This window comes from Phacochoerus africanus, chromosome 1, assembly GCF_016906955.1.
Source record: "Phacochoerus africanus isolate WHEZ1 chromosome 1, ROS_Pafr_v1, whole genome shotgun sequence".
In the NCBI taxonomy this organism is placed as follows: domain Eukaryota; kingdom Metazoa; phylum Chordata; class Mammalia; order Artiodactyla; family Suidae; genus Phacochoerus; species Phacochoerus africanus.
The window spans coordinates 11,652,632-11,678,277 of record NC_062544.1 but is presented as its reverse complement, the minus strand read 5'-3'; the positions used below and the strand labels follow the sequence as shown (position 1 = coordinate 11,678,277).

Sequence of the window (25,646 nt, the reverse complement as noted above, 5' to 3'; positions counted from 1 at the left end):
GTAGGTCGCTGTGGATATGGCATAGTTCCCTATCCTGGGAACTTTCCTATGCCACAGGCGTGGCCCTAAAAAAACAAGGGGGAAAAAGTTATCTGTTTAAACTATTAGCAACTTTTTTTCCTTCTTCATTCCCAATCAAGGGGAGGTCTTTTTTTTTTTTTTTTTTTTTTTAATGGCCATACCCATGGCACATGGAAGTTCCCAGGCCAGTATAAGCTACACTGCAGGTGTGACAACACCAGATCCTTTAACCCACTGAGGCAGGCTGGGGATTGAACCCACACCTCTGCAGCGACCTGAGCTGCTGCAGTTGGATTCTTAACTCACTGTTGCCACAGGGGGAACTCCTTCGATCAATAAATTAGCTCCCCTAAATAAGAAAAAATAAAACTATTAATTCAGACTAATATCTAGACAGCAAATGAATTTTAACAAAATACATGCTGTCAGGTTCATATAAAAACTACGCAAATTAAATTACTACTGAATTGCATTCAGTAGCCTTAAATCCCAAAGACCTTTTAAAAATGTTATAATTAAAATAGTTCTATCAATAGTAAGTGTATTTCTAAAGTACTTATCACAGTTTTTTTGTTGTTTGTTTTTTTTGGGCCATGACATTGGGAAGTCCTGGGCCAAGGATCCCAAGCCATTGCAGTAAAAACACCAGGCCCTGAAGCCCTGCTTCACAAGAGAACTCCCAAGGTTTATTTTCTTAAGGATTCAAATGTTCCCATCTTTTTTATGCTATTATTACTTAAACTTTTTAATATATGTGTATGAATCCCACAATTAGTTCACATTAATCTAGAAATTAGTCTTCTATTTCAGACTTGAGCAATCTCTAGCAGTTTGGGAAAGGATTCTAAGCAGCTAAAGATCAGATAAAACTCTAGAAAGAATACGATATCTCTGGAAAAAATCCAGTGATTACATTCAAACCATAGGTTCAAGGGTTTGTGAATTACCAAAAAAAAAAAAAGGAAAAACCTCAAACCTCAAAGCCAGTTTGTCTATATTCAAAAACAAAACACTGAAAAATCTTATTTATGATTTAAATATTGGCCAGTGCAGGGCACCCAGGCTCCAAGGATTCTAGAAGACTCACCATGATGTATTGTTATTTTTTTATTAAGTAATAAGGTTATCACTCTTTGTAAAGTTGAATAGATAACAAATACTGGCCAATGGTTTAAGCCCAACTCCTCATGCTCCATTATCAAGCCTTGTGAAGTCAAAAAACAGTCGAAATTGTCTCATGTTATTAGTTTAGTTTTAGAGTTAAGGTCCCTATTCAGGAGGTTAAGTCATGGCAAATAAATATGTAAAACAAAGACAATTTTTTAACTATCAAAAAGATAAATCTAGGAGTTCCTTTCGTGGCTTAGAGGTTAATGAACCTGACTAGATCCATGAGGACGCAGGTTCAATCCCTGGCGTTGCTCAGTGGGTTATGGATCCGGTGTTACCATCAACTGTGGTGTAGGTCGAAGAGGTGGCTCAGACCTGGTGTTGCTGTGGCTGTGGTGTAGGCCGGCAGCTGTAGCTCCGATTCCACCCCTAGCCTGGGAATCTCCATGTGCCGCAGGTGCAGCCCAAAAAAGCAAAAAAAAAAAATGTATGTATATATATGTCTAGAACATTTTCTGTACTGACTAAAGGATCAAGCAAGCTGCCATACATATTTTCTTTTCTTAACATGGAATAATAAATCACTGCTGGCCACAGAAGCGTAAGAGCACTTTATCAACATCGAGAGATTAGTTCTACCCTCAAACTTACAGCTGGTCTTCGAGGTTCTCCGGGCAGTTGTGGAGGATAAACAATTTTATTCTTCTTCTCCCATTTTCGAGATATTTCAAGGGAAGCACTTGTGTGGATATGCGATTGGGGTAAAATGCTGTGAGACGAAAGAAGCCTGCAAAACAACAGACACTCAGACTTTTTCAGAACTTATCTATCTTCCGAACCACATCAGCTTTAATTTTCTAGACGTATTCATTAAGAGAACCACTATTACATAAAATACCACATAGAGCTAGTTTACTGATGGCTAAGATGAGTGAAAACTCAATAACTTATATAATTCAAATAATAAACAGATATTAACCCAAGACTTCTTGCCCTGATTGGCCAATAAATATTTATTTTTTTTAGAGAATTTCCTATCACACATATTTTTTATATTGAGGTATAGTTGATGTACAGTAAGTTTCAGGTTTATAGCGGGTGATTCACAATTTTCAAAGGTTACGTTCCATTCAGTTATTACAAAATACTGGCTGTATTCTGTGTGTTGTATGATACACCCTTGCAGCTTATTTACTTTGTACCTAGTAGTCTGTACCTCTTTACCGCCCCTATTTTGCCTGTCCTCCCCTTCCCTTTCCCCACTGGTAACCTCTCATTTATTCTCTATATCTCTGAGTCTGTTTCTTCTTTTGTTACATTCACTAGTTTATTTTTTAGATGCTACATATAAGTTCTACCATACAATATTTGTCTTTCTCTGTGTCTTCATGGAGGCCAGTCGGGTTTGTTAACCTCTGAGACATGACAGGAACTCTGTATTTCACTCTTTTTGATGCAAGAGTAAATGAGAGATTGTTTTTATTAGTTCATCTTCCTGCTAGTTCATTATCAGTATAAAGAAATACCATAAAGTTCTGTGTATTGATTTTGCACCCTCCAACTTTACTGAATTCATTAACTACCTTTTTTTGGGGGGCTGCACCCATGGCACATGGAAGTTCTCAGGCTATGGGTGGAAACGGAGCTACAGTTGCTGGCCTACACCACAGCCACAGCAATGTGGGATCCGAGCCGCATCTGTGACCCACATCACAGCTCATGGCTACGCCAGATCCCTGACCCACTGAGCAAGGCCAGGGATGGAACTCACATCCTCATGGATACCAGTCAGATTCGTTTCCGCTGCACCATGACAGGAACTCCCTCATTTACTACTTTTAATAGATTTTTGGAGTCTTTAGTTTTCCTACTTGTACCAAGTTACATGTAAATAGTAATAGTTTTACTTCTTCCTTTTCAGTTTGGATACCCTTTATCTCTTTTTCTTGTCTAATTTCTGCAGCTAGAACTTGGACTACTATGTGGAAGAAAAATAGCAAGAATACACATCATCTTCTTGTTCCTGACCTTAGAGGGAAAGTTTTCAGCTCTTCACCACTGAGTGTGAGGTTAGCTATGGACTTGTCATATATGGCCTCCATTGTGCTGAGTATGTGCACTCAGTATGTGCTTTGTTGAGAGTTTTTACCATAAACGGATGTTGAGTTTTGTCAAATGCTTTTCCTGAATCCACAGAGATGATCTTATGATTTTTATCCTTTATTTTGTTAATGTAGTGAACTGCACTGACTGGTCATTGACTTGTTTGTAGATGTTAAACCATCCTTGAATTTTTGGAATAAATCCCACTTGATGATGGTGTATGATCCTTTTAATGTATTGTTGAATTCAGTTGGCTAAGAATGTGATGAGGATTTTGCATCTATGTTCATCAGGGACAGTGAGCTATAATTTTCTGGGTGTGGCACCCTTGTCCGGTTAAAATCGGACAGGATAATGCTGGCCTCTTAAAATGTTCTTGGAAGAACTCTGTACTTTCCAGTTTTCAAAGAGCTTTAAAATAATTAGTTTTAATTCTCCTTTGAATGTTTGGTAGAATTTACCAGGGAAGCCATCTAGTCCTGGACTTTTATTTCTTGGAAGGCTTTTGAGTACTGATTTAATCTCCAATCTAATAATCCGTCTGCTTAAATTTCCTATTTCAGGAGCTCCTGTCATGGCTCAGTGGTTAACAAATCCAACTAGGAACCATGAGCTTGTGGGTTCGGTCCCTGGCCTCACTAGATGGGTTAAGGATCCGGCGTTGCCGTGAGTCATGGTACAGGTAGCAGACGCAGCTCGGATTCCGAGTTGCTATGGCTGTGCCATAGGCCAGTGGCTACAGCTCTGATTAGACCCCTAGCCTGGGAACCTCCATATGCCGTGGGTGTGGCCCTAGAAAAGACAAAAAAAAAGAAATTCCGATTTCATCATGATTCAATCTTAGTGAGTTGTATGTTTCTAGGAATTTATCCATTTCTTCTAATTTGCCCAATTTGTTGGCATATAATTATTCATAGTAGTCTCTTATCCTTTTATTTGTTTGTCTTTTTAGGGCCACACCCATGGCATATGGAATTTCCCAGGTTAGGGGTCCAGTCAGAGCTGCAGCTGCCAGCCTACACCACAGCCACAGCAACACAGTATCTGAGCCATGTTTGCAAACTACACTGCAGCTCATGGCAACGCCGGATTTGTAACCTACTTAGAGAGGCCAGGGATCAAACCCTCAGCCTCATGGATACTAGTTAGGTTCTTAACCTGCTGAGCCACAACAACAGGAACTCTTTTTTTTTTTTTTTTGTCTTTTTGCCATTTCTTGGGCTGCTCCCGCGGCATATGGAGGTTCCCAGGCTGGGGGTCCAATCAGAGCTGTAGCTGCCAGCTTACACCAGAGCCACAGCAACTTGGGATCCAAGCCGCGTCTGCGACCTACACCACAGCTCACAGCAACGATGGATCATTAACCCACTGAGCAAGGGCAGGGATCGAAACCGCAACCTCATGGTTCCTGGTCGGATTCGTTAGCCACTGCTAGCCACTGACGGGAACTCCTTTTTTTTTGTTAATTTAACAGCCACACCTGCAGCATATGAAAGTTCCTAGGCTAGAGGCTGAACTGTAGCTGCAGCTGCTGGCTTACACCAAATCCACAGCAATGCCAGATCAGAGCCACATCTGTGACCCACACTGCAGCTTGCAGCAACACCAGATCCTTAATCCACTGAGCGAGTCCAGTGATCAAACCTGCATTCTCACAGACACTAGGCTGGGTTCTCAAGCTGCCGGACCACAACAGGAATTCCACGATCCTTTCTATTTCTGTGGTGTCACTGTCACATCTTCTCTTCCATTTCTAATTTTATTTATTAGAGTCCTCTTTCTTTTTGCTTGTTGAGTGTAGCTAAAGGCTTGTCAGCTTTTTTTTGCTTTTTTTTTTTTTCTTAATCTTTTCAAAGAATCAGCTCTTAGTTTTATTTATCTTTTCTATCTTTAGTTTCCTGTTCATTTATTTCTACTCTAATCTTTGTCGGTTCCTTCCTTTCTACTAACTCTGGGCTTCATTTGTTCTTCTAATTTCTTTTATATATAATGATTTTTATTTTTTCCATTATAGCTGATTTACAGTGTCCTGTCAATTTTCTACTGCACAGCAAGGTGACCCAGTCACACATACACGTATACATTCTTATTTCTCACATTATCATGCTCCATCACAAGTGACCAGACATAGTTCCCAGTGATATACAGCAGGATGTTCTTCTAATTCCTTGAGGTGTAGAGGTAGGTTGTTTTAGACTTTTCGTATTTCTTGAGGTAGGCATTTAACACTAACAATGTCCTTCTTAGAACTTCTTTTGCTGCATCCCATAAATTTTTTTATTTCTTCTTTCATCTATTGGTTATTCAGTAGCATACTGTTTGATCTCCACATGTCGTGAATTTTCTAGTTCTCTTCATGTAATTAATTTTTAGTTTCATACCACTGTGGTCAGAAAAGATCTTTGATATGATTTCAATCCTTTTAAATTTATTAAGCCTTGTTTTGTGGCCTAACAGAAGCATCTATCTTGGAAAATGTTCCATGTACACTTGAGAGGAATATGTATTGTTGCTTTAGGATTGGGTGTTCTGTAAAACCCTTTTAAGCCCATCTGGCCTACATATCGCTTAAGGTTGTAGTTTCCCTATTGAATTTCTGTCTGGATGATCTATCCATTGATGATATTAAGCTATTAAAGTCCCCTACTATGCACTGCTCTCTATTTTTCCCTTTAGATCTGCTAATATTTGTTTTATATATTTAGGTGCTCCTTTCTTAGGTGCATAAATACTTACAAATGTCATAACATGTTGTGTTATTAACTCCTTTATCATATAACACACTTGTCTCTTTATTATTGTCTCTGCCTTAAGTCCATTGTTTTTTTTCTTTTTACAGCCACACTGTGGCACATGGAAGTTCCCAGGCCAGGGATCGAATTGGAGCTCCAACTGTAGGCCTAAGCCACTGCCACAGCAAGACTGGATCCAAGCTGCATCTGCAACCTATACCGCAGCTTACAGCAACACCAGATCCTTAACCCACTGAGTGAGCCCAGGGATCGAACCCTCACCCTGATGAAGACTACACTGGGTCCTTAACTTCCTGAGCCACAAAAGAGAACACCAAAAGTCTATTTTATCTGATATAAGTATAGCTACTCCAGTTTTCTTTTGGTTTCCATTTGCACCAACTATGTTTTTCCATCCCTTCACTTTCACCTGTGTGTGTCCTTCCATCTAAAGTGTCTCTTGTAGGCAGCATACAGAGCAGTCTTGGTTTTTTTTAATCCCTTCAATCACTCTATGTATTTTTATTGGAGAACTTAGTCCATTTATATTTAAAGTAATTAATGATAGGTATGTGCTTACTGCCATTTTGTTAATTGTTTCTAGATGTTTCTGGGGTTCTTCTCTGTTCCTTTCTTCTTCTCCTGCTCTCTTCATTCCGGTTTGATGACTTCAGTGGTATGTTTACATTCCTTGCTCTGTATCTTTTGTGTATTTACTACAGGCTATTGTGTTGTGGTTACCGTAAGGCTTACACATAACACCTTATTAACACCCTGTTTTAAGCTGTTAACTCAAACTCAGTATCTTTCCTCTGCTCGCTACATTTTATGTTTCTGATATCACATTTTACATCTTTTTTTTTTCCAAGGTTGGGTTCTTTTTACATCTTTTCATCTTGTGTACCACTTGACTAATTATCGTAATCATAGTTATTTTTATTTCTTTCATCTTTTAACCTTCATACTAGTTTTGTAAGTCATTAACCTACAATCTTTACTATATATTTACTTTTCCAGTGAGATTTCTTCTTTCATATGTATTCTTTTTACTGACTAGCACCCTTTCTTTTCAACTTAAAGAAGTGAGCGCTACTGGTCATTATGAGGCTGAGTGGAAACAGATTCCAAGGAGAGAAGAACAGTCAGAGGACACCTCTTCTTGGGGCTCAGGCTGGGAGTGCTCCTCTCTGCCTCCTGCTGCACACCAGAGAAGAGGTTTCAGTTCAAGATGGCAACACAGGAAGGTCCTAAATTCACCTCCTTCCACAGACACACAGAGTCTACCGCTGTATATGAAACAACTTCCTCTTTTAAAAAACTAAAGGCTGACTGAGTGACAACGATATATCAGGCAAACAAGAAGAAAACTATATTAAAGTGAGTAGGACAGCCAACTAATCTATGACAAAGGAGGCAAGAATATACAATGGAGAAAGGACAGCTTGTTCAGTAAGTGGTGCTGGGAAAACCGGACAGCCGCATGGAAAAAAAATGAAATTAGAACACTCCCTAACACCATACACAAAAATAAACTCAAAATAGATTAAAGACCTACATATAAGAACAGACACTATAAAACTCTTAGAGGAAAACAGGCCAAACACTCTCTGACATAAACGACAGCAACATCTTCTCAGATCCACCTCTTAGAGTAATGACAACAAAAACAAAAATAAACAAATGGGACCTAATCAAACTTAAGAAGTTTCTGCACAGCAAAGGAAACCCTAAACAAAACGAAAAGACAACCCACAGAATGGGAGAAAATCTTTGCAAATGAAGCGACTGACAAGGGATTCATCTCCAAAATTTATAAACACCTCTTATAACTCAATACCAAAACAACAAACAACCCCATCAAAAAAATGGGCAGAAGATCTGAACAGACAATTCTCCAAAAGAAGACATACGGATGGCCAAAAAACACATGAAAAGATGTTCAACATCACTCATTATTAGAGAAATGCATATCAAAACCACCATGAGGTACCACCTTACACCAGCCAGAATGGCCATCATCCAAAAGTCTACAAACAAGAAGTGCTGGAGAGGGTGTGGAGAAAAAGGAACCCTAGTACACTGTTGGTGGGATTGTAAATTGGTGCAACCACTGTGGAAAGCAGTATGGAGATCCCTCAGAAAACTAAACATAGAACTACCATTTGATCCAGCAATCCCACTCCTGGGCATCTATCCAGAGAAAGCCATGACTCACAAAGACACATGAACTCCCATGTTCACTGCAGCACTATTTGCAATAGCCAAGACATGGAAACAACCTAAACATCCATCGACAGAGGAGTGGATCAAGAAGATGTGGTACATATACACAATGGAATATTACTAAGCCATTAAAATGAACGAAATACCAGCATTTTTAGCAACATGGATGGACCTAGAAATTATGCTAAGTGAAGTCAGTCAATGAGACACCAACATCAAATGGTATCAGTGACACGTGGAATCTGAAAAAAGGACACAATGAACTTCTTTGCAGAACAGATACTGACTCATAGACTTTGAAAAACTTATGGTTTCCAAAGGAGACAGTTTGGGGGGTGGGGGGATGCGCTGGGGTTGTGGGATGGAAATCCTATAAAATTGGATTGCAATGATCATTGTACAACTATAAATGTAGTAAATCCATTGAGTAATAAAAAATATATATAATAAATATATATATGAACAAACAAAAAATAAAGTGAGTAGGAGAGGATGGCTCACAAACCCCATCCCCAGCATGCCAACTCCACGACTGGCAGGGAACTCAAAACCCACAGATTCTCCCCAAAAAACAAAGACTTCAAACCTCACATTGGGCACTGCAATTTTTTGTTTGTTTGTTTTAGTCTTTTTAGGGCCACACTCATGGCATATGTAAGTTCACAGGCTAGGGGTCAAATCAGAGCTGCAGCTGCCAGCCTACACCACAGCCACAGCAATGCAGGATCCAAGCCACATCTGTAACCTACACCACAGCTCACAGCAACACCAGATCCTTAACCAACTGAGCAAGGCCAGGGACAGAACCCATGTCCTCATGGACACTAGTCAGGTTCCTTACTGCTGAGCCACGTCAGGAACTCTGGCACTGAATCTTTGAAGACACACACTTGAGAGCTGAGCCCCCAGCACATCTAATTTTGAAAATCAATGGAGCTCATGGTCTGAGACCCATGAGACAGAGACAATCAGAGAAACACCTCTTAAAGAGCTCATACTCACCCACCCCAATGTCCAGTTCAGAGGTAGCTGATCATGCCCAGATTTAAAGGGGGCTTATGTGCTTATATTAAAACCTCAGCCTGAGGGCAGGCATCTAATTTAACATATGTATCTAGAAGCCAACTGGAACATTCTCTGGGGATGGAGAAACATGGAAATCATCTTTGCTCTCTTCCTCCAGAGCACTGGTATATCCCATAAGGGATCCTTTACATCTCTCTTGTATCCCAATTTTTGCAGCTGTCACCCAGAAAATAACTCTTGACTACCTGGCTCTGGAGGTCAGGGGAGCTTGCATTCTTGGTCACATGGCACTATAATAATAGGTACCACCCAGAAAGGAGCTCATAACCCTCTCATGTACCCTGATTTTTGTGACTGCTGCTGAGGGACACTTCTACATCATCTGGCTCTGAGGACCAGTGGGGCTTACACCTGTGGGTCCCATAGGACTGTAACCACTGGAGAAAGAGTTTTTAAAGAGCTGCCACCCTAGAGCACAACAAGAGGCAAAAGACTTTTGAGCTCTGTCTTTCTGTGAAGGAGGTCTATTAGCTAATCATCATGACTGTGGCCTGGGACAGGTTTCTAATTAAACAATTCTTATCTAGAGGCTGCTGTAATCCTTTCCAAAGGAGGAGAAAATATTGCCACTATCTTTGCACTCACCCTCTGCCATGCTCCAAAGCACCAGTGTCTCTAGAGGACAGCTTTACATGTGTCTGGTGCAGTTTCTGAAACCAACATCCAGAGGATGCCCTTTGATCACCTGTCCCTAGTGGCTGGAAGGGCTTGTGTTCTGGGGTCTCATGGGACTGTGGTAACTGGGGAGGGATGGTTCTTGGCAGGAGACTGTGCAGACAGTGGACTAAGGCACATACCGCCCCCCACCCCCTGGTGTTTGTATCAAAGAGGCCACTGTGCCTGTCCTGGAGCTTTGGACTAAGTGTCAGGTTTCAAGTCTGGCACATTCGGTGGCCTATGGAGCTGCTCACAAGAATGGAGGCTGTAGACACTATCTTGGGGCTCTCCCTCTCTGCCTTGCTCCAGTCCACCAATATCTCCCAAAAAAGGAGCTTACACATGCATATGAACAGTGTATCCTGAGCCTTGAGACTGCTGCCCAGGGGACACCTCCAGATTGTTTGGATCTGAGAACACAAGGCCACTCCTTCAAGACTAAGAAAAGTGGATGGTTTTTCTACTATACAGAATCAACACAGAGAATCAAGGAAAATGAAGAAACAGAGGAATATGTTCCAAATGAGTTAATAAGATAAAATCTTAGGAAAAACACATTAATGAAACAAAGATAAGTAATTCACCTGATAAGAAGTTCAAAGTAATGATCATAAAGATGCTCACTGAACTAGGAAGACAGATGGATGAAGACAGTGAAAACTTTGTTCAAGAGATGGAAGATACAAGAAAACACCATGCAGAAATCACGAGCTAAAGAACATAATAAGCAAAATGAAAAACACACTAGAGGCATTCAAGAGCAGACAAGATGAAGCAAGAAAGAATGAAAGAAGACAGAATCAGTCAACTTGAAGAAAAGGCAGTAGAACTCACCTAGTCAGAGCAGCAAAAAGAAAAAGAACAGAAAGACGTGAGGACAGTTTAAAGAGGATTATGGGACAATATCAAACAGACTAAAGTTCACCTTTTAGGGCTTCCAGAAGGAGAAACAAAGAGGGCAGAAATCTTATTTGAAGAAATAACGGCTGAAAACTTCCCTACCTTGGGGAAGGAAAAAGACATCCAGATCCAAGAAGCCCAGAGAGTTCCAAGTAAGATGAACCCAAAAAGACCCACACCAAGACACATTATAACTAAAATATAAAAAGTTAAAGACAATGAGAGAAGATTAAAAGCATCAAACAAAAAGGCTCTGTTACAAACAAGGAAACCCCCATAAGACTACAGGCATATTTTTTTTCAGCACAAATTTTGCAAGCCAGAAGGGAGCAGCATGAAATATTCAAAATGCTAAAAGAAAAAACTTCCAACTAAGAATACTTGGCAAAGTTATCATCCAGAATTGAAGGAGAAATAAGAGTTTTCCAGATAAGCAAGAGCTAAAGGGGTTCATCACCACTCAACTGACCTTACAAGAAATGTTAAAGGGACTTCTTTAAATGTAGACTACTACTATAATTTTAAAAACAGAAAAGTTATCCAGACTCACAGACACAGACAACAGACTTGATGCCAAGGAGGAGGGAGAAGAGAGTGGGATGGACCGGGAGTTTGGGGTTAGTAGGTACAAGCTATTACATTTAGAATAGATAGACAGCAAAGTCCTATTGTGTAGCATAAGGAACTATATCCAAACTCCTGGGATAGACCATGATGGAAAAGAATATTTGAAAAGAATGTACATAGGCACTCCCTGCCTGACATGCTGTGTGGTCCCCCAGTCTCCCCGGCCACCTTCCCTAGGCATGGCACAGGGGCTCGCCTCACTATGGCAGCAGCACAGCACAGCACCCTCGACTTCACGCTTGGCGCCAAAGCTGATGGCAAGACCATTCTGAAAGGCCTCTAGTCCATTCTCCAAGAGCAGGGGATGACAGAGTCAGTGGGTATTTAGTGACCAACATCAACAAAAATAGCACCTTCACCAATGTGAGAATTTAGCCACATGGATTGGTGTTGCCGGACCTTCAGAGTTACGACAGTAATGTGCAAGGCAAAGAGGCTGACAGTCTTTTGAACAAAGTAGAAGAAAGAGGAGTTCCTGTCATGGCTCAGTGGTTAATGAACCCAAGTAGTATCCATGAGGACTCGGGTTCAATCCCTGGCCTTGCTCAGTGGGTTAGGATATGGCATTGCTGTGAACTATGGTATAGGCCGCAGACGTGGTTGGATCCTGAGTTGCTGTGGCTGTGGTGTAGGCCAGAAGTTGTAGCTCCGATAAGATTTTACACTCAAAACAGTTTGGAAATGTTCTTATCCTCATTGAGGATGTTAATTTGGCAGAAAGTGATGTGGTGTATATCCATGCCATCATGGGCAGTGGCAAAGATTACACTGGCCAAGATGTACTGATTCTGGGAGGTGGAAATGGGGGCATATTATGTAAATAGTCAAAATGAAACCAAAGATGGTTACTATGGTAGAGAGCGACAAATGGTGATTGACAGAGGTAAGAAATACCTGAGGAAAAAAAGATCTTAGACAATCTTAAAGGAGACTGCTATCGGGTTCTAATATTAGACTGTATTCCAGTTGTGAAGAACTATGCCAAAGAAGGGAGAGAGTTTGATTATGTGATTAATGATTTGACAGCTGTTCTAATCTCCACATCTCCAGAAGAAGATTCCACATGGGAGTTTCTCATTGATTCTTGACCTCTCAATGAAAGTATTGAAACAGGATGGGAAATATTTCATAGGGGAACTGTGTCAATTTGACGGAAGCCCTGTCACTCTATTATAGCTGGGGCACCTGTATTGTCCTGTGGAATTCTTGAAGATCATCTGTGTCCCTTCATATTTGGAACTGTGGGTATTTTACACTGTTTGGAAGAAAGCTAAACCTTGAAAATCAGTTTCCCCTAATCACGTGTGCTGCAAAGAGCCTTCCTGACCTTCATATTCCGTACATGATAGCGAAACGAGTCAGGCAACTGACTGAATTCCTTCAAGTTTTCATCTTTTAATTATTTTTTCATACAAAAAACAAATGGAAAAATGTATATTTTGATGAGCTAGGGTGTTATTTTTTTTGAAAGTCAGCTGAAGGATAATTAGACAGCACAGTGAAGGCTGCTGCTAAATGCACTGAACCCCTAGAAAGTGATTTTTTTTTTTTCCTGTGTAGGGTTTTTTTGTTCTTGTTTTGGTAGACTTTGAATTTGGTTGTTTGGAGGAATGAACATCATTGTTGTCTTCTGGAGGGATGTTCTTTAGGGAGTTTCTTTCCACCCCAAATTGACATCAATGCTAAAATCTGGTGCTTATAAAGAAAGACTTTAAAAAATGAATAGCAATGTTTCAAGGAAAATTACAAATGAGAAATTCAAAATAAATAAATAAATAAAAATAATGTATATAAAAAGTTAATTAATCACTGAAAATTTGAACATTAACTAGACAGTTGATAATTTTTAATGAGATATATAGTGAAATATTTATGGATAAAATAATATACTACCTGGGATTTGCTTCAAAATATGATGGGCAAGAGCATGGGCTAAATATAAAAAAAGAAAGCTAGACAGGCCATGAGCTAATAACTGCTGGAGGTCGGTGACAGGTTCGTGAGGGTTCAGCATGTTGTCCACTTTGGTACACATCTGAATATATCCAAAGAACACAGTGAACCTTGGTGCTTCCCTATTGCTCAGACTATAGAATCCAAACTCCTCAACAAGACAAGAGAAGGCTTTTCATAATCTAACCCCAACCTGGCTGTCTTGGCTTATTTACCTGAAGGTCTAGGCACACCAACATTCACTGTTCCCTGAACAAGCCACACACTTTCTTATCTTTACACTTCTGCTAATGTTGTTTTCTCTTCATTATCTCCTGAATGAAACACTTGTCCTATTCGAAGTCCCAGCTCAAATGTCACCTCACTGTGGAGCACTAAGCACCTCAGTGTGAACCTGATCCCTTCTCTCAGACAACCATTCACCCCATTTGCCTTCGTAGTTTGTTCTTGCCGGCCATACAGCAATGAGTTGGCCTACTCCTACGCTACAGTAAGCTGGCTGTAGAAGGAGGAGTTCTGGTAGTAAGTGTATAGATTTGAGCATCTCAAGGGCAAGTAAAACATCCTTCCTTGTTCTAGCACCAAGGACAATATCTGGCACATATAACACAGACTTAAATATTCAAAGTTGTTGTATATTCGCAAATTCTCACACAAAATATGCAATTAGCTTATACATACACACTTTAAATTAAAGCACAACACCCTACAGAGTTAGCACATGATAAACAATGGTAGTTAGCATCAATTTTAAATTAGACCCTCTAAACAGTTCCTCTCTCCTGTTCTCCAAAAAATAAACACTATGAACTGCAAACTTTGTATTACATGATTTCAAACCTTCTTCTTATATTTATAATCATCATGTTTCTATGAAGTTGTAATTTGTGAGTACACTAAGTTTGTCACCTCTCTGAGCCTCAAATTCTTTATCTACAAGAAGAGAAATTGGAGTACTTCAACTCCAAGCCTTCTCCAAGGTATGAATTCTACCTCTAATCCATGGTTACAGAAATATCAATGCCTTGGCTTCTATTTAATACTTCAATGAAACCACTACTATACTAAACAGTCTGAAAGGCTGCTTGAAGGTGAGGCCCATGCTGTCTGTATCCCCCATGTCTAGCACAATGCCTTATACTTCTCAAATCCTCAATACACATTCAGTGAATTAAATATAATGCTTAATAAATTAAACACATTATGGATTAATAATTACAAAGCTTTCTAAATACCTATAAAACTTTCAGGGCTCAAATGATTCATAAAATGAATTATCATGCAAATACTACACAACTGTAATCAAATTAAATTAAAATAGTATTCCAAACGGGGTACTTAATGCAGAAGTGTATTAAACCATAAAGGTTGTGTGCACCCTCTCCTGGCTAACAGTTGGAATAACACTGAATTAAAGCAAGAAATGAACTGACCATGAAGTACAACTGAAAATAAAACTAATTCAAAACTCTAGGTTTTTATGAGAAATTTTTATAAGAAAGCCTGTGGGAGTTCCCATCGTGGTGCAACAAAAACGAATCCAACTAGGAACTATGAAGTTGCCAGTTTGATCCCTGGCCTAGCTCAGTGGGTTAAGGATCTGGTGTTGCCATGAGGTGTGGTGCAGGTCGCAGACGTGGCTTGGATCTGGCGTTGCTGTGGCTCTGGCACAGGCCAGCAGCTACAGCTCCAGTTGGACCCCTAGCCTGGGAACCTCCATATGCCACGGGTGTGGCCCTATAAAGACAAAAGACAAAAAAAAAAAAAAAAAAAGAAAGAAAGCCTGCGAAGAGTCACTAGAGAAAACAAATTCAACAAAAGCAAGTTGGTGGAATTAACAAACGATACCACAGGTTATTGCTAGGATTCATTTCCTTCTGTAATATTATTTTCAAACAAATTTTAAATTTTAAATCTTGGAGTTCCCATTGTGGCGCAGTGGAATCAAATCTGACTGGTATCCATGAGGATGCAGGTTTGATCCCTGGCCTTGCTCAGTGGGTCGGGGATCCAGCGCTGCCATGAGCTATGGTGTAGGTCGCAGATGCAGCTGGGATCCTATGTGACTGTGGCTGTGGTGCAGGTCAGCAGCTGTAGCTCCAATTCAACCCCTAGCCTGGGAACTTCCATATACTGCAAGTTCGGCCCTAAAAAAAAAAAAAAAAAAAAAAAACAGAGAGAGCAAAAACTAAATAAATAAGTAAATAAATCTGCCTAGAACTCTAGCTTACTGTTAGCATTCTAAAGAATGAAACTAAGTTAAAGTTGTTTAAAAAAAAAACACAAAAAAACAAAAAAACCACTGAAAGGCAGTTCCCGTCGTGACACATTGGAAATGAATTCACTAGGAACCATGAGGTTGCGGGTTCCATTCCTGGCCTTGCTCAGTGGGTTAAAGATCCAGCGTTGCTGTGAGCTGAGGTGCAGGCTGACAGCTATAGCTCCGATTCAACTCCTAGCCTGGGAACTTACATATGCTGCAGGTGAGGCCCTAAAAAGCAAAAACCAAAAACAAACAAAAAAAGAACACTGAAAGGCAACCAGGATCAACTTTTATCATTTTGAAATTCAAATATCACTACTAATATTTACTGTATGTTTTCATTTACCAAGAAAATCAAATCCGTTTCGCTTCATTGTATCTGTGCAAATCCGGTGAAGGAAGGCAGGCATGAATCAGCATTCCAGAGCACTTGCACACAAAACACACACAGGGACCCACCCATGGTGAGACTGCCAGAGTTCAAGCAGAAAGTGGATGGTGTGCTGGAGCTAGCGTATGAATCTCCTTAGTCTCATTATTCTAGTGATATCTATCTACCAATACTTGAAGATTAGGTTTCAGTACCACTTTTCAAATTCCGCCCATAGTCATTTGGTATTGAAGAGCAGCAGATAACAAACCAAATTTTAGGATTAAGAGTTAACTCAGTCTGTATCTGTAAGTTTGCAAAGTCACAATTTGACAGAACTAATACTCCCTCTTTGTTACTCAAAGTTCATTTTGAAATTTAGTACAAAGTATACCCAAGTCCCAAGTGAAGATATTATTGGCCTCAGGCTCAATCTTAAGAAAATCATGCTATTATAGATGCATCAAGGTAAAAAATTCTTTGTTCCAAATTTACTTCAGATAACATTAAGTTAATCCCACACTTGAGACTGAATAAAAAGAACATCCTTCCTCTTGCTTTAATTAAAATCTAAAATAAAGGGCTGAAGTGATATGTGTATTCTCATAACTCAATATAATTTTACTTTGTGAAAGTCAAGGACAATCAAACAAGGAAACAAAAGTTTAGCAAACAAAAAACGTAAAATCCCAGCAAGTCTGGACCATTAACAGCTCAGTTGCTCGCCCTGGGCACTACTGACTTTTCAGGCAGGTCACTCTTCGTTGTGGAGGCTGCCCTGTGCCTTCCTCACAGGATGCTGAGTAGCATCCCTCACCTTCACCCACTAGATGCCTGTGGCACCTGTTGCCTTGCGACAACCAAAGACGTCTCCAGACATAGTCAAATATCTCCTTGGTGGAGTGAGGGACAAAACTGCTCCCAATTGGAAGCCACTGTTAGCTAAAGCAGCCTTAAAAACAAACAAACAAAAAACAGAGCTAGTCTGTGCAGACCAGGGAGCATGACATTTCTGTTCCTGTTATTACAACATTCGCATGTGGATGGTTGATAAATCAGATTTTCCCACTCTGCTTCTTATTCATAAACCCCAAGTGGGCCCTTAAGGCTGCCTGGCATTCCAACTGGTATTTCTCTAGTCTGTTTACTCTCCTAGACCCTGCAGACATACTTCATCCCTCTTCCTTGCTAGTTAAACCTCCTATGTCTCCTCCCTCGTCCTCAGTCTCCGCTAAAAACTATGCCTTCTCACTGAGAAAACTGAACAATCAGAAGAGAACTCCTACAAGCTCCTGCCACCTAATCTAAATACCCACCTGCATCCATGTCCACACACACTGACTGCCTTCAGTTGTTACGAAGAATGCAAATCTATGCCCTATCTAGGACTACTCTCATCCTCTGCTTTCTAGATCCCACTTCTTCCCACCCCCTCAAGGGTACTGCTCCAGCAATTCTTTCTTCCCTCTTTAAATCATCACTTTTTCCCTTCTCTACTAGAATGCTCCCATCAGCAAAAAAAATAACCTCTAGTACTTCTCAACTTAAAATAATCCATTCCCTGACCAATTCTCTCTAGCTACTGCCACAAAACTCTTTGAACTTCCCTGAACCTAAATGTTACCTAACCTGCTGTGGTGCAGGTTCTCTCTCTCTCATTCCAGCCCTCCCATTCACCCTTAACCTTCTCCACTTAGGTTGTTTTGCCTGCATCACTCCACCAAAACTGCTTTATCAAGGTCATTGAAGACATGTGCATTGTAAAATCCAAGAGGCAATTCTCAATCTTCATCTGAGAATGAGCTAAGGATCTGTGGAAAAAGGGGTCTGACTGCCTAACACTTGCAACACTGCAGGGTAGTTCCTCACGCCACCACCAAGCAAGGCTCTGACACCAGCTGGCTGTCCTACAACTGAATTCAATTCTGACACTCTATCTGGAGACAGCATGATTCTACAGGTTAAGGACTCTGTCCCATAAGACCAGCTCCACTTCAGATGCCAACTACAAGGTTTATAGCCAGGTTGTTATCTGGCTATAAATCAAGAGGGTCTCAATGGCCCCTTCTTTGGGTTTGATTAATCTGCTGGCGCAGCTCACAGAATTCAGGAAACCCACTTACTTGCTAGAGTAAACTGATTTTTTACAAAACACAGTAAAATATATCAATCAAAAGCTAAATGAAGAGAAACACAGGGCAAAGTCCCAAACAAAGGCGCTCTTTGTGAAAATTGGGGCCCAGATCGGTGGCACATGGAAGCATTCTGATCCCCCAACTCAAAAGCTCTCCAGACTCCTTCCTTTTGATGGAGGCTTCATTACATTGGCATAACTGATTAACTTATGGCCACTGGTGACTGATTCAACCTCCAGTCTTTTCCTTCTTGAAAATCAGGAAGTGGTGGGACTGAAAGTTCCACTCCTCTGTTCCTGGTTGGTTTCCCTGGCAAACAGCCCCCATTCTTAAGTGCTACCCAAAATTCACCTCATTAACATAAACCCAGCTGTGGTGGGAAGGGATTTGTTATGAATAATAGGACACTCATTTCACTTTATGGCTCTGAAGCCATTTCAGAAACTGAGGACAAGAGACCAAATATGGCAAAAGAAGCTCCCACTGGAGTTCCCTTGAGGCACAGTGGGTTAAGGATCCGGTGTTGTCCCTGCTGTGGTGCAGGTTCAATGCCTAGCCTGAGAACTTCTACATGCTGAGGGTATGTCTCCCCCCCAAAGAAGCTCCCACTACCCTATGGCTCAGGAAATCCCAAGAGTTTGGGGAACTATGAGCCAGAACCACGGACAAAGACCAAATATATATGAGAAATACATTTTGGTCATCTAAACGCCCAAGTATGTATTTCTCATAAACCACGGTATCGCATTTGGTCACTTGCTCTTCCTTGAGACACATTCTTTACTTGCGTTCCAGGGCATTGCACAGTCTGGGTTTTCCTCTCACCTCTCTAGACACTTCTCCCGTCTCCTCCTCACCCTAATCTGTGTATGTTGGCTGCCCCAGGTAGGAATCAATCCTTGAATTCTTGTGCTTTCTATCTACACGCAAACACGGTGAAGTCAGCTAGTCTTCCGGCTTTAAACACTGTTCATACACTGGTAACCAGCAAATCTGCATGCCTTTCCTGACTCCAAACTCATCTATCCAATCACCTCCTCATGTCTCCAATTATACGGTGACTGGATATCTCAAACTTAACAAGATCCAAACCAACCTCTTGATATTCTCCCCCAAACCCACTCTTCTAGGAGTTCCCTGTGGCACAGTGGGTTATAGATTTGGCATTGTCACTGTAGCAGCTTGGGTCACTGCTGTGGCGTAGGTTCGATCCTTGACCTGGGAACTTGCACACACCACAGGTATGGCCAAAAACCAAAACAAAACAAAACTCCTCTAGGAGTTCCTGTTATGACTCAGCGGTCATGAACCTTACTAGTATCCAGGAGGATGGAGGTTTGATCCCCGGCCTCGATCAGTGGATTAAGGATCTAGTGTTGCCATGAGCTGTGTTGTAGGCCGCAGACACAGCTCAGATTTGGCATGGATGTGGCTAGCAGCTACACCTCCAATTCAACCCCTCACATGGGAACTTCCATATGCCACAGGTGCAGCCCTTAAAAACAAACAAACAAAAAAACAAACAAAAAAAAACAACGCTCTTCTAGAAGTCTTCCCATCTCAGGAAACGATAACTTCAACCTTCCATTTGGTCAGGTCATAAACCCTGCTGTCACCCTTCTTTCTCATACCCCACATCCAATTCATCAACAAGTCTTGTCAGCTGTCATTAACCTAATGCCAGAATCCAATCACTCACCCAGCCTCACAGCCACCCTAATCCAAGCCTCCATAATCTCTAACCTGAAATATCCACAGTCTCCGCTTCTCTCCTTGCTCCCCGCCCCTTCCTTGGTCTGTTCTCAACACAGAAAGAACCACTCAGAAACATAAGTCAGATCATATGGCTCTCATACTAAAAACCCACCAATGGTTTCCCATCTCAATCAGAATAAAAACCAAAGGACTTACAACGACCCTAAGGCTCAACATGCTGTCCTAGTCCTTCTTCTGACCTCATCTCCCACTGTCTCCTTCTTCACTCACTGCTTTTGACCATAGTAGGGGCTTCACACTTAAGTTCCACATGCCTAGGTTATTCACTCAGATGTTGGCAGGCTTACAGCTTGCTCCCTTATTTCTTTCAAATACTATCTCTTAAGGAGGGCCCTCCTATCCAAAAGTACAACCTCCTATCCAAAAGTACAACCTCCCTCTCATTTACACACTTCCTATTCCCATCCTCTGCTTTCGTTTTCTACAAGGCAGTTATCACCATCATGTATTTTCCTTATTCTGCTTATTACTCTCCTCCCTCACTAGATTATACATTATGAGGGTAGAGACTATCATGGTTTTTGGTTCACTACAAAATTCCCAGTGCTAGAACAGTACCTGGCATACAGCAGGCACCAAATACACATTTGTAGAATGAATTAGAGAATACAGGGGACAGCCAGGTAACACAAACAAGCTAAGAGGGCTGGGCATAAGTACCTACACAACAATTTATAAGTAGTTGGAAAATGAAGAAAACTGAAGACTCTTATGTCTCACCTAAAGAGTGGTACACTCTTCTGCTCTAGAAAATTGTTGCCATGCCTTGTGATGCACAACAGAATCTAGAAACCTAGATTTTTTTTTTTTTTAAGTTTTTTGTTTCTTGTCTTTTGGCTGCACTAGTAGCACATGGAAGTTCCTGGACCAGGTCAGATCCAAACCACAGCTGCTACCTATGCCACAGCTGCAGCAACACTGGATCTTTAACCTACTGTGCCACAGCAGAAACTCCTGGAAACCTAGATTTTTATGAGAAAGGTACCAGTTTTTAAATGCTGATTTAAAAAAAGAAGTTTTAGGAACTCCTGCCTTGGCTCAGTGGTTGACCAATCCAACTAATATCCATGAGGACATGGACTGAACCTATTTCCTCCTGGATGCTAGTCAGGTTTGTTTCCTGTTGTGGCGCAGCAGAAACAAATCCAACCAGCATCCATGAGGACACAGGTTCAATCCCTGGCCTTGCTCAGTGGGTTAAGGATCCGGTGTTGCCGTGAGCTATGGTGTAGGTCACAGAGGCGGCCTGGATCTGGCATTGCTGTGGCTGTGGTATAGGCCAGCAGCTGTAGCTCCAATTCAACCCCTGGCCTGGGAACCTCCATATGCCACAGGTAGGGTCCTAAAAAGACAAAAGACAAAAAAAAAAAAAAAGAAGTTTTAAAACACAATATAACATACACACAAAACATATTTGCAGGCCTGATGCATAAGACAGATCTCTCATTTGTAACCTCTTCAGATAAGCTAGTAGGGCCCCAAACCAACTTTTTAAAATAAGTTTCATTCTTCCCTGTCTCCACATTACTCTTCTTTTTCATGATTAGCACATAGATTTTTTTAAATTTATATTTATATACTTTGAGGGGTTTGGCCTACTACAGAGTGGTATGAGAACAAATAAAAAACAAAGTCACAATTCTCAGCAGAACAATTTCTTTAAAGAATCTGAGAATAAATCAAAAAGTTTATAAATACATTCTTATTCAACTTGCCATTTCAAAGATGTGACACCTTCCCTCAGAGAAGCTATTAGAAGCCTCTGGTGCCAATAATCATTTGAAAATAAGACATTAAAACTTTCAGATTACTACCGTATCATTCAGAGTAATAACAGTCATATTCTGGTGGATAACTAATTGCATAGGTGTAGAGAGCTTCTAAAAGCCTCATTCTAGGGAGTTCCCATTGTGACACATGGGTAACGAACCTGACTAGTATCCATAAGGATATAGGTTTGATCCCTGGCCTCACTGAGTGGGCTAAGGACCTGGTGTTGCCGGGAGCTGTGGTATAGGTCACAGATGCAGCGTGGATCTGGCATTGCTGTGGCTGTGACGTAGGCTGGCAGCTGTAGCTCCTATTTGACCTCTAGCTTCGGAACTTCCATATGCTGCAGATGTGGCCCTAAAAAAACTAACTAAATAAATGCCTCTTTCTGTCCAAAGGAATAGTTTAGAATCCTGAAAACAATTTGGATAATCAGCACAAGCTACTCTTCTTTTTTTTTTGTCTTTTTAGGGCCGCACCCACAGCATATGGAAGGTCCAAGGCTAGAGGTCGAATTGGAGCTATAGCTGCTGGCCTACGCCACAGGCGCCACAACGGCCAGATCCAAGCCTTGTCTGTGACCTACATCACAGCTCATGGCAACACCAGATCCTTAACCCACTGAGCGAGGCCTGGGATCGAACCAGTGCTCTCATGGATACTAGTCAGATCTGTTTCTGCTGAGCCATGACAGGAACTCCAGCACAAGCTATTCTATTTCATAAAACTAGAAATCTATACCCACGCTTAATTTGCCATGAGGATTCCTTCCTGGCACTGGAATGGAGAAACCAGAATCTCAATTTCTCCCAATCTTTCAGACTACAACTTGCATCTGTTCAGGCTGATTAATAGTTCAGCTTTTACTTACTGACCAACTAATAAGGAGAGGGTACTATGATGTCTTTTGCTAACACCATGTCTGACACCAAACGTGGGGGTTTTCTATACCAACAACCACTTCTCCAACACTGAGTATCCAACAACTGAATTCAATTCTGACACCATCTACCTGAGAGCTAGCATCAGATCCCACAAGTTGAAGGGCACAGTTCCACAGGACTGCCCCACACCAGAAGTCATATGCAAAAGGGTATCCAGGAGTTCCCGTTGTGGCTCAGTGGTTAACGAATCCAACTAGGAACCACGAGGCTGCGGGTTCAATCCCTGGCCTTGCCCAGTGGGTTAAGGATCCAGCGTTGCCGAGAGCTGTGGTGTAGGTTGCAGACGCGGCTTGGATCCCGCGTTGCTGTGCTCTGGCGTAGGCTGGTGGCAACAGTTCCGATTAGACCCCTAGCCTGGGAACCTCCATATGCTGTGGGAAAGCCAAAAAGCCAAAAAAAAAAAAAGGGTGTCCAGATTACCCGGAGCTCTGCTTACCTGACAACAAATGTGGTGCTTCCCACAACCCTCTCTTCCACCCCGAGGTTCAATAATTAGCTAGGACATCTTCAAGAATTCAAGGAAATATTTATGTTTATTATAAAGGATTCACCTCAGGAACAGCCAAACAGAAGCGATGCATAGGACAAGGTATGGCAGGGAGGGCACAGGCCTCTATGCCCTCTCCAGGCAGACCACCTTCAAGGACATCAAGGGGTTCACGAACCCAGAATTTCTCAGAACCTCGTATAAAGTTTTTTCTTTTCTTTCTTTTTTTTTTTTGTCTTTTTCGTCTTTTTCTAGGGCCATACCCGTGGCATATGGAGATTTCCAGGTTAGGGGGTCTAATCAGAGCAGTAGCTGCAGGCCTATGCCAGAGCCACAGCAATGCAGTATCCGAGCTGAGACTGTGACCTACACCACAGCTCACGGCAATGCCGGATCCTTAACCCACTGAGCAAGGCTGGGGATCAAACCCGAAACCCCATGGTTCCTAGTCGGATTTGTTAACCACTGAGCAAGGCTGGGGATCAAACCCGAAACCCCATGGTTCCTAGTCGGATTTGTTAACCACTGAGCCACGACGGGAACTCCGTTGTTCTAGTTTTTATAACCTAAATTCCAGCCCCATTCCAAAGGGACTTGTTATGAGTGAAAAATACTCTCCTAGCACTCAGGAAATTTCAAGGATTTTAGGAGCTCTGTGCAAGGAACCAAGGACCAAGACCAAATATATTTCTTATTATGGTACAGGTACTATTCTAGGTGATGGGGACATAAAATATATACCTAGCCCTAGAGAGATGGAAAATTAACCATAATGTGCAGTAGGCATTAAAATGCCATAATTAACAGGAAGGCTGGGGTAATCGGAATGGCTGTAAGGAGTTGAGACTTGAGCTAAGTACTGAAGAAAGTACAGACTTCAACATTCAGATGCCTAGTCTGAGAGCACTCCAGGTTAAAGGCGTAGCAGAAGCAAAGGTGTGATTTACAGGACATCTTTCTGGGGGGAAAAAAAAAAAAAAGACCTAAAGATGATGTAATCAACACCTTTTGAGAGAGAATGTAGTGGGCTGAATGTCGGCCCCAAAGATGTGTCCACGTCTTCACCCCAGAATCTGTAAATATATTGTATGGAAAAGGAGATCATTAAGTTAGATATCTCCAGAGGGGAGCTTATTCTGGATTATCTTTTTAGCCCTAAGTGTAATCCCATGTACCTTAATGAGAGAGATGTAAAGAAAGTTTTGAAGCAGACAAATGGAGGGAAAGGTGACCTGAAGAAAGAGCCAGAAGCTGGAAGAGGCAAGGAATGGATTCTCCCCCACAGTCTCCAGAAGGAGCACAACCCTGCCAAAACCTTGCCTTTGAACTTCTGACCTCCAGAACTATGAACGAAAAAATTTCTACTGCTTTAGCTTTAGGTCACTCAGGTGGTGGTAATTTGCTACAGCAGCCCTAGAAAACTAACAGAAAAACATTTCAGATCTATGACTTCAACCAGATATAAACACTAATTGAAGGAAGTTTTACAAGTGCTTTGAAAGGAATAAAGCATCACATAAACAAGAAACTCATTAAACAAACATAAATATTATGAAATTGAAAATGTCCACCTATAACATCTCCTTGTTTTCGCGCATGACCATTTTATGGCTTATTGTCAAGCTACAAAAAATAGCAGCCAATGTTCTTTTTACAAAAGTAAATGTCGAGAGTTCACCTTGTGGCTCAGTGGGAACGAACCCAACTAGTACCCGTGAGGATACGGGTTCTATCCCTGCCCCTGCTGAATGGGTTAAAGATCCGGTGCTGCTGCTAGCTGCCCAGTGCAGGTCACAGACATGGCTCAGATCTGGCCTGACTATGGCATAGACACAGGCGGGCAGCTACAGCTCCAATTCAACCCCTAGCCTGGGAACTTTCACATGCCACAGGTGCAGCCCTGACAAGAAAAAAATAGGTAAATGTCAGTATGTCAGTATAAACTTGATTTCTACTTGAATCCTTTAAACTGAAACATTAAAATAAAAAAGATCATTAAATGGTACTATTTATGGTGCATGGTTCTTGGAAACCATCATCACTTTTAAGAAAAACAACCTGAAGTGATCAGGAATAAAGCACCGTAATGGTTGTAACTCTCTTTCAAATGATTTAGGGGAAAAAACCATGTATATTTATAGAGAGAGCTAAAGTGATGCTAACAATTGATGGATCCAGCTAAAAGACATTTTAATATTCTTTCAACTTTCTTGTAAGACTGAAAATTTTCAAAACAAATTGAAGGAAATAGCTCACCCATAAACGCAAGAACCACTCTCTGAAAAGCTTTCCAACATAGCCTACAACAACTAACCATTATTGCGTTTACATTTATTAACGTGTGTCATCATTGTGGTTTTGTTTAATTATGATGTCCCAGTGCAAAGATTCGTACGCTGAGGATTATGACATTACAAGAAAAACTATGAATGTGATATGCATTTTCTGGAAACACATTTTATGGCTTTCATCACACTCTCAAAGGGGTT

The 25,646-nt window shown here is 41.2% G+C and overlaps 1 protein-coding gene and 1 pseudogene across 2 annotated transcripts in view; one reads left to right on the top strand and one right to left on the bottom strand.

The window, feature by feature from the left end:
* MRPL22 (mitochondrial ribosomal protein L22) overlaps positions 1–25,646 on the bottom strand; it is a 44,166-nt gene that overhangs the window by 14,103 nt on the left and 4,417 nt on the right. For both annotated transcript variants that reach the window (XM_047774618.1, XM_047774572.1), the window contains exon 3: positions 1,783–1,918. In XM_047774618.1, the coding sequence (XP_047630574.1) occupies positions 1,783–1,918 (136 nt within the window). The remainder of the gene's footprint in view (positions 1–1,782; positions 1,919–25,646) is intronic.
* On the top strand, positions 11,662–12,765 carry LOC125124599 (spermine synthase-like; annotated as a pseudogene).